Source organism: Plectrocnemia conspersa, unplaced genomic scaffold (genome assembly GCF_051122295.1).
Source record: "Plectrocnemia conspersa isolate PC_06_02 unplaced genomic scaffold, ASM5112229v1 ptg000005l, whole genome shotgun sequence".
Taxonomy (NCBI): domain Eukaryota; kingdom Metazoa; phylum Arthropoda; class Insecta; order Trichoptera; family Polycentropodidae; genus Plectrocnemia; species Plectrocnemia conspersa.
The window spans coordinates 10,630,806-10,649,039 of record NW_028277169.1 but is presented as its reverse complement, the minus strand read 5'-3'; the positions used below and the strand labels follow the sequence as shown (position 1 = coordinate 10,649,039).

Sequence of the window (18,234 nt, the reverse complement as noted above, 5' to 3'; positions counted from 1 at the left end):
TGATTGATAATAAACCAACATACAATTGACTCATTTTTATTTAGTATTACTAATATTTTATTCAAGCTTCGTTCAAGTTCATACTGAGTGTCGATCGGCGGAAAATCCGCCGGGGATTTTCCACTTTTCCTGAGGTGTTCGGGCACGACCAAACAAATGGTGTTTATGATCGTCATAAAACGGCACCCTCGACTCCGCCGGAGCCCGGCTGATCTACTAACTCGCCGCCGAGAGAGAGAGAGAGAGAGAAAACACGGCGCCGAGATTTCTCTCGATCGGTATCTGGGGAAAGATATGGGAAAGTAAATAAAACCGGCGGCTGCGGGAAAACTTTCCGCGGGCCCGGAAAAGGGAAAATTCATATTTGAACCCCGTGTTTATGGCGTCATTACGACGACCGAAAATATGGCGTATCAACCCGGATCGAATTTACGATATTATGTTGCGCCGCAGAGAGGCCGTCTGCTCTGCTCTTCAAACCTGTTGAATGCGACGAAAGCCCGCAAATTTGTATACTATAATACAGTGTGTTCTATATGAATTTTGAACAGTTTGATTATTCAATGTATGATACATACGACTATCGGATTTAACTAACCTTTTTTATAAACGCCATAACCGAATTAAATCAACTTAAACTCAAACTTTAACACGACGTTTCGCGGCAACAAACAACGAGGCACTGATATGTAAACGAACAAAAACTACCCTTCGTTTTGTTCATAACAAAAAAACGACATTGAACAGCGATTCATGGAAGTCATAAAGTAACGGAAACTTTTTATCTGCGTCACGAAAAGACGCAATTCAAAACTGTTCCTATTGTTCCCCTTGAACAATGATACCGAAAAAAGCTCATTGTGCATAAAAATAATATATATAAAAGTATACCTGAAGAACCTTGAAATGAGATAAAAAATGTTTTATAATTATTATAATTTTTTTTAATTCTTAAATTTATTTAAAAATATTTTTAAATAAATATAAAAATAGTTCATTATTTATTTATTCATAACATAGTATAAATGAAGCTGTGGGTTTATAGAGCCATCTATTCAAACGGCGGTCAATTTATATAGCCGTTTACCGCATGCTTTACGACTTCCAGATACAACAGAGAGTGTCGCTACTAAAATATAAATATTATTGCTAAAAATAAATTTTATATTAAAACATTACATATAAAATAATTTTATTAAATATTTTATACTCCAACACGCGCGAATTTTTGTCAATTGAAGTTACGACCGACTTTTATCGTTCATTAGCGTCTATATGAACGCAAAACACGCAATCTATATAAAAAATATTTGTAAAAAATAAAATAAACTACTCTGTGTATGTACATAAATCACGTTAACGTAACACGTGAAAGGTCATCCCGTAGCAGATTAAATACACCTGCGAACAAGTGTATTAATGTCAAATGGAGCTTTGACACGACAAAGCAAATTGTTCGTTTATAATTTTATAGCCTGAATAAATTAATAATAAATTATTTACAGTGCTTTTATATCAAAAATAATTACATATTAATATCTAGATTGATAATTAGAGACATGTATATACACTACATAATTTTTAAGGCGAAGATAAAAATACATCAATTGTTCCAGCTTTTCATGCCGAAAAATATATGATCATATATGATCTAATATATATTTAAGAATACATTTATATATATATATAAAAAAAAGAATGTCTATACATATAACAGGTAGCAATATGATTTAAATTTTAAAAATCATGTTTTAAAAAAAATTACAATTATTTTAGTAATTTACAAAAGAGTGATACACTGATATTTTATATAATTACATAATTGTTTATTTATAAATAGAAAAAAATATGAAGCAGTTGAAATTCCAAGTAAAATATATTTGACAATCAAACAATGTATGTATCATAATCGCTACTCTATAATCCGCATTGAAATCGCTAAGCATTGACGGATTGTCGACACCGTCCCTCAAAAAATAAAAAATGCTTCATTGAATATATGCTACGTCCAGAATGTACTGGATTGTTTCTCTGTGTTTTTCGTTCCTCGAGGAATAATAATTCTCATTTTTACTTTTCGATTTTCTCGAGCATTCCACAGGTAACAATCATACGAGCTATATGTACGGTATGCTCAAAAAGCTAATGATGATCTCATAGTAACAAGAATACATCAAAGAATGTGAATTCTTTTTTAAGAAATCTCATATGGTTTTGGAGATGCGACAGTATTTTTAATGGCATTAAGGATATCGCTGAAGCTGTCGCAGAGTATTTTTACTCCATCTATAACGAATCATCTCAATCTCCTCTCGATCGCAATTAAGGTACAGCGGAAGGATGATGACTGGTGGCAATTAGACACAGATTGTGCCGTTTCAATTTTATTATAAATGTTATGAATGAGATCAGCGGACGAGGCGCCGCCGGTCGTCGTATTTCTTTGTGGTCAACCGCCGTCACATCAATGTCGCTAAAGTACTGCCTAGCTTGTGGCCGAATAATTCGGCCACCCACAAAGGAATCCAATATCACAATCCAGCTTATTTGCCATGTAGTATGGTTTTGAGAAGGACATATCGCAAACCTGGACTTCCATAAAAGCTGTCAGATTAATAATATTTCTCCTCTTCACCAGTTTGATTTATATAAAATAAAATCTGGATTTAAGCAACTTATGATGTTTGCTCATATTATATTAATATGTTCATAGTGTTTTGACATACGTGGTAGCATTTGCACTATATGAAAAATTATAAAATAGTAAAACAACATTTAGTTCCACTGTTTTGAATAACACTGTTTCATTTACAATAATATTGTCTTTGAACATTATTACTTTTATTGCATATTTAATTTCCACATATTAATTTTTCATTAGTTATAATTATATATAAACAATAAAATAACCATGATATAACATACTCCCCCATATAGATAATACAAAATAAAATGCAAAATAACAAACATATTTGCATGCAAAAAGATCACAAGTGCCGACGCGAACAGGTGAAAAAGCCCCGGCGCTTCCAGAGATTCCGTTACGGGCCGCCGTACAATATACGAACTGCAAATGGCGTCATAAACATCAAGTGGCTCTGGGTAGGCGGCTTCTTTATTTTTAGTGCTCCATTTTAGCGTCGCTCGGGGGCCTTGCCATCTAGCGGCGAGCGCTCGAACTAAAAAGTTTTATTAGCCGCGAACCGCACCACTACAATATAGCCGAGATAAGAACCAACACATAAAATATTTACGACCGGCTTTATATATTTTACGAGCGAATATTACGACCCGTTTACGCGCGCGTAAAAGATAATAAAACTCGATTATTGCACGAATTATAATATATATACTGCGGTAAAAAGTAGCAATAAAATAGCAATCAAACGTTTTCGGTTATTTATTTAATACATAAAAATTAATTTTATCGCATTTTTTACAAATAAGAAAACTCATAAACTCAATCAGAATAAACAATCAGATTCTAGTATGAGTAAATAACATTCTGATAAGATTGTAATCAAAAGCGCAGTCTGTGAGTTACGTCTTGAAATGGAACACGGTTTCTTTACCCCCACCACGCACGATTTATGGGTGTGGCGTACGTAATAGCCATTAATTTCATTTATTGCGCTACTCGCCGCTAGATGGTACTACTTCACACTATAAAATTCATTCATAATTGTATATCACTATCATAAATCAAAATTAATAATAATATGAATCAATTAATTAATGCGATCTTATGATAAATTCAGATGCTTCCGACTAGTATATAAATAAATCAAATCGAATTAATAGCGCAGACAAATGAGGAAGCATTAGAAACGCCCTTCTCTCAGAGTCGTTAATTCATTTAAGGGTATCCGCAGCCCTTCCGAATCTGATATGCCAGAAAATTTCTTTAAAAACTCAAATTAGATAAACGTTTGAAAGGGCGCGAGAAGAAAACTATGGGCGGGCGCAAGTAATTACAGAAGTAAATTAGACTATCAAAAACGAAAGCGGGGACCATTCCCTTATACACAGAAACGTGTTCATTGCAGCTCTTAAATAAAATAACAAGGAAATAATTCTATGCATAAATCCCCCTTCGCCTCACGGTGTCGGCGAAAACGCCGCCTGAATGGAATAGCAATTATTCGGTCTCTTCATTTATGCAAATTGGCAAAGTCTGCTATCACACACAGATCGATCAAGGGATTTTCTGAAATGAATTTATGGTGCATTTATATATTTTTAAACGCATATAAACTTTTTAAGAGATACTCGGAGGGATGAAACCAATTAAAAAGTTGTAATCTGCACGGCGAGAATAAGCACCTGTTTATACATAAATGCGTATTTAGCTTTTTAAAGGCGCCTCCCTCGATTCGTGAGAGGGAATTAAAGAATCAGAGGTGATTAATCAATGTCCTCAAATATAGATAGGGGGTTATACACTCGTGAATATAATGCTCTTGAGCAGTGCTTTTCAACTTTTTATTAGTAAATTATAATGAGCATGAATGTAAATGTAACACCTTACAAAATGAATGCAGAAGATATGCAATAGGATTTTTGTCACGATTCGTTTTTCATGGATGTTTCACCAAAAATGTTTATCGGCATCCTCAAGTGGTTACTTGAGTACGATTTAATTTATTTTTTCAGATAAAATAGAAAAAAAGTACCACTTTTAAAGTGATTTTTAAACATTTATTTCGGAGGACAAAAAATTTTTAAGTATTGTTTCATAAAATTTTTAATTAATTTAATATTAACTCAAACTAAAACATCATCAACCAATATTAAAAGTACAACTAAAAAATACTTGTGTATTAAATTTTGGCAAAATAAACTTAAAAGAATCAATTTTTTTATTTAAATAAGAAAAATCGACTGTAAAACTTTTTTACGATGTGAATTAATTGCTCTTTATTTTAAATAGATTCCATTATAAATGTAATACTTTGCACTATAAATACTTTAGCGTGCAGTCTACTTTTACACTTTTTGACAGTTGCATAAAGTATATTTTTTGTTTAAACCAAAACCTAAACTAAACAAATTAAGCAAACTCCAAAAAAAATAAAGTGCAAAATATAACATTTATTGCGCAAAGTATTAAATTTATGGTGGAAACTATTAATTTTATACTGCAAAATAATTCATTTACACTGCAAGGTATTCAAATGCAAACTTTCAAATCATATTGGAAACTAATTATTCTAAATTGCAGTTATATATTTCTCTTTAAAAAAATATTTTTTCTATTTAAAAAAATTGTTCAATACTAAGCACAAACTTTTTTTAATATTTAAAAGCATTGAAAACTATGATTTTAAAATGTTAATAAAAATAAATATTAAATAAATAATATGCAATTTTATTTTCCTAATTTTTTAAGCAATTATCATACATTAAAAAAATACATTATCTATTAAAAAAATAAGTTTAGATAAACACTAATTCATAATCAATTACAAAAGTGCAATTAAAAAATATGTTTTAATATCTTTGCAAAACAATACTTCTCTGTAATAAAAATAAGACCTTTGAGAAGTAAGCTAATGATACAGATGAATTTGGCATTGAATCTTACAAAACCTAACTTCTTTAAAAGCAAAAAATGTTCAATAATACATCCATAATCTAAAATACTAGATATCGTTTTCTTTATGTATTTGAAGTTTTAAACGCAAAATTCAATACATAATTGTCCATCCAGGTTTATTTCTAAAACAATGTTATGACAAATGTTTTATATTTTAAAATGACAAAATAGGAATATAATTTATATGAAAATAAATACACTTTGACATCATTAATAAAATAATAATCAATTCCATCAGATTTAAAAGCAATATTTTATACACAAAGCACAATAGGCTTTTATTTATACATAAATATAAATATTCATAATCCATTCAACGAATAACGTAGGTAGAGTACGCCTTCGATTCGTTTAGAGCTCATTGACAACAAACGCCCAGTTGCATTCGTTTTTAAACGCACTGCAGGTGTCGATGAGATAACAGAAGTTCCTCGCGATATATATGATATGAAATATAAAAACTTTTTGCAAGCTAGTAGAGTAGAAAAGTGGAAACAACACATTCGCACATACCAGACTGACGCAAATGGCTACATAAACATTGTAAAGCGTTAATTAACCAGTTAAGCGCTAACAAGAATGTTATGATTATCGCCATTTGATACGACGTTCGGTTTCTTATCTTAATCATTTTCGGAACTTGAATCATTGCCGCGATATTAGTGCTTATTTATTTTTTGATAAGATTAAAAAATACGACGATTATCGTCACTCAAAATATATTTGTATTATTATTTTTGCGATAACCAAGATTTATCACACAACTATCTGCGCGGTGTGTCATGGTGGATAAATTGCAAAAAAATATTACGTGTCGGCTGCGATAGTGCGTTCTCCCCGGAGAAATCTGTACGCTTTTATCAAGTTAGCCAACCTCAAAATGGCTTCCTGTTCCTCGCGTATAAACTTTATATTGATCCTGTCACAGATTAAGATGAATATGTCTATTTACAACCGTAGGGTATTTCGATGTCCCCTTGTCCCGTGGGGTTACGCAGAAATTGTTCTTGTTAAGATCCGAGGGTGAAAAAAAAATGAAACCAATGAAAAATGAAGTTTTATTGGCCATTTTTACGATCGATCCCTTTACGGTTGTAAAACGGTGGTCGGCGGCGCTGATTCGATTACGACCGCGCCGAATAAGTTTCCTTCTAATTTACATACGTGTTGGAAACAAACATTAATTTTTGAAGGAAAAAACTTTCCAACGCAATTTTTCTCTCTCTCTCTCGTTTCTTGTTACCGCCGCCATTATTCTTCTAGGGGGCGCGCTCGCGCCCCCTTTTGTGTGGGAGGTAAGAGGCCAACGAGCGAAAAAAAAACTTTATCGCGAATAATATATCATACTTTCCATTATAAGTTATTTTGAAGTTGCGAAATTTATATTCAAACTTATTTGAATATTTATTCAACGGGAAGAATTGCTGGATTTATCTGGAAAGTTTACGCCGACAATTCCAAAATGCAGAAATAATGTAAATTCGTGATATAAAGAATATCGTGTTATATAGGACAATATATTGTAATAAATTTAATAATCTTTAATTTGCACTGATACTTCATGTGCTCAATAAAAAAAATCCAAAATAACACTATACAACAAATAATTAAAGTTTATTTAAAGAAAATCTACTTGATTATTGTTTTTACATTAACAATAAATAATTATTTAATAAAACAATTACTAAGCTCAATTTATATAGCTTATAATACTTCACTCTATCTACTTTAAAAAATCATAAATATTACACGAAACTTTAATTTTAATAAATTGAACAGTGTTTCATATTTTATCATGATAAATTATAAAAGTGCAATTGAAAATATTTTATCAAAGTAGTACTGTTAAAAATGATTTTGAAGATTATTTTTTTATTAGGAATGTGAGAAATTGTTTTTATTAATCGATCTATAATTCATCGTTTTTCTGCACGTTCAGAAATCATTGGATTAATATTTCGAAACGGTCAATAAAGCAGTTATTAAAATATATTTTTAAAGCAAACAATATACTATATATGTTTACATTTTGAGAACATATAAGATAAGCAATGAGTTTCTTTATACATAACAATTCTCAAGAAATCTCTTGATATACTAATAAATACTAATAAATAATCGTAAAATGACTTTTGGTACAGTCCATATTTATATAATGACCAAACGATATTATTGTAAGTCGATAAGGGCGAGTTGATTCGCAAACGTATCATGATAACTCGTTTTATCGCTCACATGCCGAGTTTTAATTACGAAACGCGATCATATATGCACAGCGCGATAACGCTTCGAAGAAAATTTACAATGCTCGGATTGATTCGTTCCTATTCGACATCACAACCTGATTGGTTATGCTCGCGGTTGAATTACAGGTTAAAAAAATGATTTATGAAATAATTGATATTTTACGCGGAAGCGACTGTGGACCAATCGTAGCAAATTGCTGTTGAAAATTTGCATTTCTTTCCAATATGGACGACCCGCGCCCGCCTTCTCGAGACGAAAATCTGATCAATTACCTACGGCTCAATTACACATTCAAATTAGTGCAATGGCGTTGTGGATGTGTATAATATGAATAACAGTGCTTCTCAAACCCTGGAATTACAGCCCAAGGGCGAACCGTAAGCTATTACGGGCGCTGCTATTATAAACTCCGGCCTCGTGTCGACTTCTCAATTAAAAATAAATACATATATATAATATATAATGTAATATATTATATGTATACATCATCAAGACAACATCCTGTACTAATATATTTTTTTAGTTAAGATTTTTAAATTAAATAGTAGTGTACCATAATTAATGGAGGATAAGATCAAATTACTTTTATTAAGTTATCGAGTTTGAACACACACTACAAAAAATACTTTATCTTTTTAAATCTAATTAACTTACTATTAAGATCAAATATTTGTATTGCAAAATAAATGATCGATAACTTAATACCTAGTTTTTAATAATTCAATGGTACATTTACTGAACCCCTAATAACAATTAGGTGTTGAAAAGCTGATCGCGTAAAATGGCCTGCAATTAAAACAGCTCCATAAACAGAACAATAGAAAATGCTGTTATAAATAGATGGGTTTTTTATGATGTCGTGAAAAAAAAATTTTGATCTTTAGAACTGTAACACACTGAACAAAAATGTATTTAACTTGTTATTTAAGAATTTTGAGGATAACCAATTGTTATTGTTATATGAGTCATCGCCATGCAGTGCAAAAAATATTTTAAAGTTAAAAATTATTTTTAAATATGTACTTTTTATTATTTATACCTTAAATTTACATTTACTAACCTGTAAATAAATAAAATTGCGTGTATATACTGTAGAGAAAATCATATTTATGAAATATGAATTAATTTTGAGTATAAAACATTTTAATTTTAAATTTACGTAGAGTTAGAGTACGCTCGGGATAAGAATGCCGGTTTGTTATTGTGTGCGTGTACATGTATAAGAGAGGGAGAAGCGATGTAGCGTGTACTTCGTTGTCTCGCTTTCTCTTTTAAGGACAGTCGCTGATTCGTCAACGCTGGTATTCGTCATTAAAGTGCAGTGTGGCACAGAAGTTCGATCTTCGCTAGTTATTTATTTTAAATAATATTGTGTTGATATTGGTTTAACCCAGATATGCCCACTGTCCCATGGGTATGTCACTAAGCTCGTGCAACTGTTTTTTATTTATAAGTGAAATTTTAAGAGAACAAAATTTCTTGGGCATATCTGGGTTAATTGATATCAAGGCATTAAATATACACTGTAAGTTATTCGTTCTCTTACCCGTGAATAAAAATATTATTATTATTATTCGATTAATCCGTACGTTGTTGGTTTTTTTACACTATTCTCTATAAGGCTGAAAAAAGCTATTATTCTTATCGTTGCGCCAATGATAATTTTTTAATTTATTCAATGGATTCTAATGATTTAATAGAGTCATCGAGCCATTAAACAATCTGCGAATAATTTCTTTCCCCATTTTATATCTTTTTGCTTTTGAAGAATAGCTAAAGACTTCATAATTTTTTTACTAGTGAAAGATCTTGAATTTTGCAAATATTTAATTAATGACATCAATGTCTGGTTTCTTCGATTATATAATATATTTTTAATTGTCCGTTGAAATTTCCAACTTAGCTCAGATGTATGTATGTTAAATAAACATATATTTTCTTTTAAAATAAAAAAATTAAATATTCTGAGCGAAATTGTTTTGAGCCACACAGTTCAAGCACACAATAACAAACCGGAATCCTTATCCCGAGCGTACTCTATGCAGTATATATTTTAATAACTGCCAAACATTTATATTCCTGTCAAAGAATATTCTCATTCAGGAACAGTGTACAGTCTGTAGATAAAGGTAGAATGACTAAATTAATAGGCACGAGTCTGTTTGTGCAAAATCAGCCAAGATTTTGTGTTTTTTAAGAAAAAATAATTAAATATTCAGATTCCAAATAATTTCGTAAACATAACTAAACATTTTTAATCTGATATTTATTTTAATTATTTTTTTCTTGCTATAAAATAATTTTAAAAGTGCCCACTTTAGAAGCAATAAATTAAGAGATGAAATCATATTTTTTATAAATAAAAAAATGTGACGTATTATAACTAGATGTATTATTAAACGTCGACTGTATAAGGTCTTGCTATAAATAGTAAATATTTTGAAAAGAAATTCGTCCCTGTCTTTTAAACCTATAAACGTCTTCAAACGATGATTTTCATCCCCAATCGTGTGCTTAAAAAAAATATATATATATATATAAATATAGCTACTTATAATTAATCTTAAAGTTCATATTAAATAAAATCTGGTTACAATATTGTAACAACTATAATAATAACCATTCAAAAGCTCACTGTATATTTATAATACGTATTTTTATATAGTATGTACTTCCATAGCGGTATGAAATGCTTTAATTCGTTCTTTATATTCAATAACTGCACAAAATTGCACCAGTTTAACCCGTTCCCCACCACCGCCCTATAAAGCCGCTAAATTCGCGCTAAAACGGCCACTTTCAAGCCGAGCTAGCTAGAAATCATTACCGCCGATAAAAATGACCAAATTACCCAGGAATGTCACACAGAGCCACGCCCTGCCATGACATGTGTGTGCACAAACTCGCTGACATATTTTATTTATACGGCATGCGGTCACGCAATTACCTATGTAGATTTGATATTCAAATCGTAAATCTGGCGATCTGAAATTACAGATTTATTGCCAGGCGTCTATGCGTAATTGTATGCAATTAGATATTTTTTAGACCTGCAGACAAAAATAATGGCGGCACTTGCGAGGTCGTACTATATATCATAATATATTATATAATTATAAAACATGTATAGATTTTTAGCAAATTTTTAGCCACTTATTAGAGTCACGGTCGGCGATACTTGCTCGAAAATTAACGCGTTCACTACGTACTTATTAAATAAATAATAATTGATTTGTTTTCTTACCTTACGATGCACTGTGGCTGTCGAAATCCTCGCACCAATGCAGAAGGTTCAGATGGTCATTTCCACAACCATATTCAGAATCTTGAGGTACATCAGATCTTACAGCTATTTTGCGGCAAATCGACTTGGTATGTTGACTTTTTTACGTTGTTTACAATTATTAAAAATATACATACATATATTTATATATCTTCGACGGCAAGATGAATATATTGTTATAATATATATATACAACAATGGCAATTATCAACAAACACAAGGAACACGGACTTATTTTTATAATATATAAATTAAATTTTCATTATTAAATATATATATATGTATATATAAGTTTCATTTTTTAGCTTCTACGAAAGCGAAAACTGTTATTTTATCTCTCGTATTTTACACCAATAGAACAACTTAGGAATTAACTCTTTTTTAGGTTACGAGACCATGTCTCTTTGGTAAGTGTTAATTTGTACAAAACTATACAATTTTATTTATTTACTGTATGCAGTTTTTAGATTTATTTTTATATGAAGCTGTGTTTTTTGTTGTTTTATCGTTTATATTACTTTAATTTAATTTAACTTATTGAGGATTACGCATCACGGCGAACCCGATTGCACTTGATTTATAACATTAACTTTATTTTATTAATTTACATAAAAGATTTAAATAATAATAAAAAAAAAACTAAAATTACAACAAAAAATAAAATGCTCACTCTCGTTTACGTACAATTTATTCGAAAATGTTTTTTAAAAATTGAAAACAAAAAAAATTGAATACGATCAAATCAATTAACAATTTTTAAAGAAATATAACATACGCATAACAAAAAACTTAAGTTTGTTTTAAGGTTTAGTTTAAAAAATCTTATTTGCCGCTACATTTTTTTAATTTAAATAATCCGGGTGACGCACGACAATTTATAAGTTCGTCGGGGTTTGGGTCACACTCGTGGGGGGTAAAACACACGATTTTATATTATATAAATAGTCTTTTCTTGAATTTGGTCTAATGGTCTTGGACTGCCTGTGCAGCCACCGCCGCCGCGGCGGCGGCAGCTTTCTGCGCTTGCGCTTGTTTTTCCTGCTCGTTTAGTTCTTTTATCGCCTGAATTTCCTTCTTCAACTTCATTCGTCTGTTTTGGAACCATATTTTGATCTGACGCTCCGTTAAACACAGAGCATGGGCCATTTCTATCCTACGCCTGCGGGTAAGATAGTGATTCGTGTGGAATTCTTTCTCCAATTCAAGGGTCTGATAGCGGGTATACGTCTGTCTTCCTCGTCGCCTGAGGCCATTTGCACCTGTGAAAAAAAATATGATTAGAAAACATCGCAAGTATGGTTTTTCGGTTATTAAAAAAAAAATTAAAAACCGATTTTTTTCAAATAAATTTGTAAAAATAATTTATTACTTAAATATATTTATTTGTTTTAAAAAAATATTATTTGACATGATTTTTTCAGGAAATAAAATATCTATGAAAAATAGTTATAAACAACAAGGAAATTATTTTGTTTTCGTTGTAGAAAATATGATTTTTTTTCAGTAACTTAATCTAATGCTATTCGGAATTGTCAGTTTTTAAAAATCGTTTTTAAAAAAAATCTAAAAACATGACATTTTGACTTTAAATTGCTTTGAGTACATGTGTATTTATTTACAAAAACTTTACAAATTTATTGACCCCGATGATTTATTATTACACATATTACAAATAATTATGTTTCATCTGTGATTTTTGGGTATGCTTGTAAACATTTATTTTAATAAAACAATTATTGTATTGAAACAGATTCCGATGATGATATTAATCAGGTCAAAGCATTAAGTAAGTCATATTTTTTTAATATGTTTATTAAAGAAGCTGTATAACTAATATCAAATCACTAAAAATGCACTAAAGATTTGAGGCAAGCATTAAAAGAGTAAAAAAGTTTCTATTTTATGTTGCCAATAAAAATTATAAAAGAAAGTTCTGTATAGTATTTTCAAATTTTTTTTATTTAGAATAAGAGCAAGATCAAGGGTTAAAAAGGGCAAGAAAGTCTTTGGTTAAATGTACAACTTTCGTTTTGAGCTAAGTACGTTAATATTTATTTCAATGAAGAAATTCTTGTATTGAAATAGATTCCAATGATGAATCTAGCAATACGTTAAAATAAAACATTAGACATTACTGATATATTTATTGAGGAACCTTAAGAAATAATATCAAATTACTGTAAATACGCTGAAGATTAAGCTTTCAATATTTAATGCAATCATTAAAAGGGTAAATAATGTTTTCATTGGATGTTGCTACAAAAACGATAAAACTGTATAGTCAGGGAAGTGTATTGAAACAAATTTCAAAGATGAATACATCAGAAAAACTATTAATGACATGAAAAATTTATAAAAAAATATTTTTCTTAAAAAACCTAAATAATCTTATCTCTGGAAAGACACTAAAGATTCAACTTGCATGATTCGAAAGTTATTTTATGTCATTAAAAGTGCGAAAAAAATCATAAAAACAGCAAAAATATACATCATTAGTATTGCAAGAGTGAGTAATTGTTCAATAGCTTATTTTAATTTCATAAATATTAAAAAGCCTAAAATTTTTTTTTACTATTTTAATAAAAAAAAATTATAGTCGATTTTTTTTATACTCAAGTCAAAATTAATATTTTTTATTTTTTTACACCTAATACAAATGGGATTAGATATTTTTTTGTAATTGCTGCATAAATATTAAATAGCCTAAAAATATAAATAAATATTTTCTAATGTTTTTTTAAAGTTTTGATGTAAACGCTAATTGCAAATGTTGAATAAAAAACAACGAAATCATTAAAAATGCGCGCGGTGCTTGACGTGTTAACGCTTATGATTGGTCAATATAGACTCCACCCCCTCATTTTCATTAATATTTAATTGAATATAAATAATATATTAACAATTTTGGTGTATTTATTCTGTTTACGTATTTATGTATATCAATGATTTAAAATATAATATATATATACTTAAACGGAAAAAGCTCACAAAAGCTCTAAATTTTATCTTCGTTTCGTTTTTATTTAGAGCACGTTTCGAACATATGTTTACATACGAACGTAATGCACGAGTCTTGCGCATATAAGATACGGTTTTATTTATCTTGTATTTGTTGTTCAAGATCTTGATTTATTTATTTATAAATTAAATATAAACATAGTATTAGGATTCGTGTCAATGGTGGCACATTATCATCGATTAAAATATCGGCCATATTGTTACCACATAATCAATATTGTCGCTAACGTTACATATTACTACGTAGTTTATTATCGGCCATGTTGCATGAAAAATTAGCATAGCGATCTACACAGTTAGAAAGTGCATAAATTTAAATATTAATTCCCAACATCCAGTTTCTTGTGACATGCGTTTAACTATTCATATTGTAATATATCACATATATTTTTTTAGGATAGTTTGAGGACCTCTGCGTTATCGCGTGCTCCCGCGAGTCGCCCATTATTCAAACGCTAGGCAATACTATACAAACGCACACACTCATATGCATACACGCCGTGACTGAAAACTGTTTCGGAATGATTTCAGGATATAAAAATGTTTCCTCGGCGGTATAAAGATCTCATCTTAATGTTACTTTTCCGTCTTTAAAACGCTCTGGCCGCTTTTTGTGGCGCGTTTTATCGCGTAATTTATGCGTTGGATGCTGTGTGTGCAATTCAGCGGAGCCTATTCGAAGCGCGAAAGTCAAAAGAAGTGGCGGAAACTTCTTACGCTTCCACACTATATGTACCCCGTGTGCATTTGTTATCCGCGAAAGGATAAAATCTTGAGCCGAATTCGGCAGACGAGCACTTATCTCGCCGAGAAAATGGCGATAAGCATCCCCGTTATCCGAGAACGGAGGCCGAATAAAGCGCGTGTCTTGTCCTTTTAAAGATGCAAAGGTCGTCGATTCAACGGTGGAGGGATCGTTAGGATGATAATTTAACCTATTTAGAAAGGCGCTATGGTGAAATAACGATCGCTTTTTAAAATTAACTAGGTTGCTAGGAAAATAATTGAGGTTTAAAACCTGATCATCTAATAATTTACTTAAAAAGTAGCTTAGTTGTTGAAGACACTCAGTAAGAAGTTGTTGAGACGCTTTAAACAAGTGACACCAGTTGGTGACAAATCGGGAATACGATACTTTTTGCTATCTTGATTTACAATACTTTAAAATATTACACGAGACTCGAGTCATTCTGATTTTTTTTATTTTATGTGTATTTATAAATAATTATGTAGTATTTATTAATAAAATATTATATATTTATTTGTTAAGATCAAGTCGTAAATATGACATTTAAGGCCAATAGAAAAGGTTAACGGCCAATGAACTAGCGTGCGGCGAAATCAGCGTCATACTTTTATTACGGCCTAATAAATGCTTTCTAGAACGGCGGCATTTATTAATCGCTGTCCCAAAATCGTCATAGTAATGTGACATTTTATAAGGAAAACTATACGTCCGGGGCTACCGCGTCTCCAAGATAGCTAACTCATAAGAATTTACCCCCATTTGCAACCTGGGTACCCGTGTGTTTTTATAGAGCTCTACGTACGGGCTAATACAAAAAATATAGACGTACACATTCATAACAATTAATACTACCACACATACATATAATAGCAATATTGATTTTTTTTATATCTGCTGACAATTTAAGAATGTCATATAAAATATATTATATTAATTAATTAAAGGATAGTTAATGATTATTATTTCCACATGACAATTTTTATATTTTCAACAAGACAACTCCAAAATTTAATCTGGAGAGATAGGACCTATAAATATTGACAGACAACTTATATGAGAGAAGATAACTCTAAAATAAATCTGTGAAGATAAGCCTCATAAACCTTGGAAGGTAACTTATCTATGAGAAGATAACTTTGATAGCGGACAGCAGCTCAATGCTGAAGATGATCGACATCGATATGTATTGGAAACAGATATTCGCAGGCGGAGTTATATCAACAATATGACTGTAAAACTGTGGTATAAAAATAAAGGGAAAACTTATCCTGAGAACAACCGCCACTGACTTTGAATAAATATATAATGAAGTACGAATATCTATAAAAATAGCGATTTAAAGAATAGTTTGCTTGAGAAGCACTTATTATTATTTTACTTTAAGAATAGTTTTACAAAATGAACAAGTGTTTATGGCAATTTTTTTACTAAACTGCGACTTATTAAAAACCATTTTATTGATAGTCTCTGTATATATAATAAAATATAGCGATTTGAACATGGTAAAATTGAATACAAAATGTGCTCGAAGTGATGCATACCAGATGAAAATCTATAATGTGTAATAAGAACTGAATTTTGAAAAAAAAATTTAGCGGTTACTGTGTTAAAGATGAGTTCTTGTCCTCAGCATGGCGTATGTTTCTTGACAGTGTAGTTTCTAATAGCATTGTTTATTTTACGAACAGTTTGAGCTGCTTTACCATTCGTTTATAATTCATACAAAAAGTTATTTTATTTATTTATTTTGCATTTTTATTTCAATGTTATTTTTTTATTTCAAATAATTAAGTTTGATGTTAATATATAATTTTATTTATATATACAAACTAACAAATATTTTAAAGTAAGCTTTCAAAATTTGAAGAGCGATGGATTTGAATAATTCGGTACACGGATTCTTAAATTTCAAATCCATCTTGTTTGATATATATATATATATAAAAAACATCTTAAACAAGCTTTTTGCAAGTCCAATACCATACATAAAAAAATGTTTATCATCGCTGTCGAATTCCACGTTTTAAATCTTCATGAAAAACGTATTAATCATGTGTGATCACACCGGCCATGTAAGTCGAATGGGAAAAGTTCGTTGACTCTTAACCGCGAGACAACCAGTTCGTATACTGAGAAGAGCGCGACGGCGTTACTATTTTATTAATCTTAAACGATTTTATAAATATTTATTATAAACTAATTTAGTAACATTACATTTCGGTCCCATCCTAAATGAAACGTTTATATTTAATTACCAGAAGAAGAAGGCGATTAATAGCTTAATTAACGCGATGGGCGCGATACACGTATAGGAACACCGCAGCACCATCAAACATGGCGGCCGGATTATTATTATTATTATTACTAATATTATTATTCAGATCGAATATCCAGATTGGCCAATACGTTTTTCAGAGTTGGCAAAAATCGACCACGTTAACACCTGGGGTCATCAATTTCGCCGAGATTAAAACCTAAACCCGTCGCGGTTTTCGTTTTTGCGGCCCGCGGCCATTCGCGGGTCTCGATTGGCCCTTCGTGCTCGCACAAAGGCGGCCATACACGCTTGATGCTGTGATCCTTTTATTTTTATTTTATTCCGATTGAAATATAAATATGTAGGTAAATTTGAAATATTGCGACTCAAAAACAAACAATTCAAAATATGATTAAAGTTGAATCTCAGATTAGTAATGATGTAATTTTGATTAAATTGTACCAACAATCTTCTATAATCATTCTTTAAAAATATGTAATATTTTACATGACACAGTGGCTATGAAATACGTGGACGTTACTATAATGATAATAAATTTATTTTATGGTCAAAATTACCACATCTTCGGGCCGTAAAATATAAATACATACAACGGCCGCCATGATATGACGTTGTGTAATAATTTTTATCTATGACTGCTTATCAATCGTATATCTATGCCGTTCGATTAGGCAGTTTATATGCGAATGCTGACAGTATTATTACTATTTTATCACTACATTGATACAAATGTCTATATAAAAATGTCTTATTTGTTTATGTATACTGTTCGGTCGGTCAAATAACGCAAAGAGATCGATATCGCAACGTTACACGTGTACGAAAGTCACAATGGGAAGAATGTAAAGCCGAGCTTTGTTAAGTTAATTAAGATATTATTGTCAGCTGAGTATAAGGTACCGAACAATTTAATATGCATATTCTTATTATTAAATTATTAATTATTATTTCAGGAACTACACATACGTAAAAAAATAGAACAATATGACGTTAGATTAAATACGCTTTATTATTTACTATTTAAGAAATGTTATTAATGAATCATAAGGTATATGCATATTTTA

At 30.6% G+C, this 18,234-nt stretch overlaps 1 protein-coding gene across 2 annotated transcripts in view; it reads right to left on the bottom strand.

Annotated features, from left to right (window-relative positions):
* Window positions 1-11,796: 11,796 nt before the first annotated feature.
* LOC148234832 (homeotic protein ultrabithorax-like) overlaps window positions 11,797-18,234 on the bottom strand; it is a 193,527-nt gene continuing 187,089 nt past the window's right edge. For both annotated transcript variants that reach the window (XM_088185470.1, XM_088185469.1), the window contains one exon: window positions 11,797-12,385. In XM_088185470.1, coding sequence (XP_088041596.1) covers window positions 12,090-12,385 — 296 coding nt within the window. In that variant the 3' untranslated portion in view covers window positions 11,797-12,089. The remainder of the gene's footprint in view (window positions 12,386-18,234) is intronic.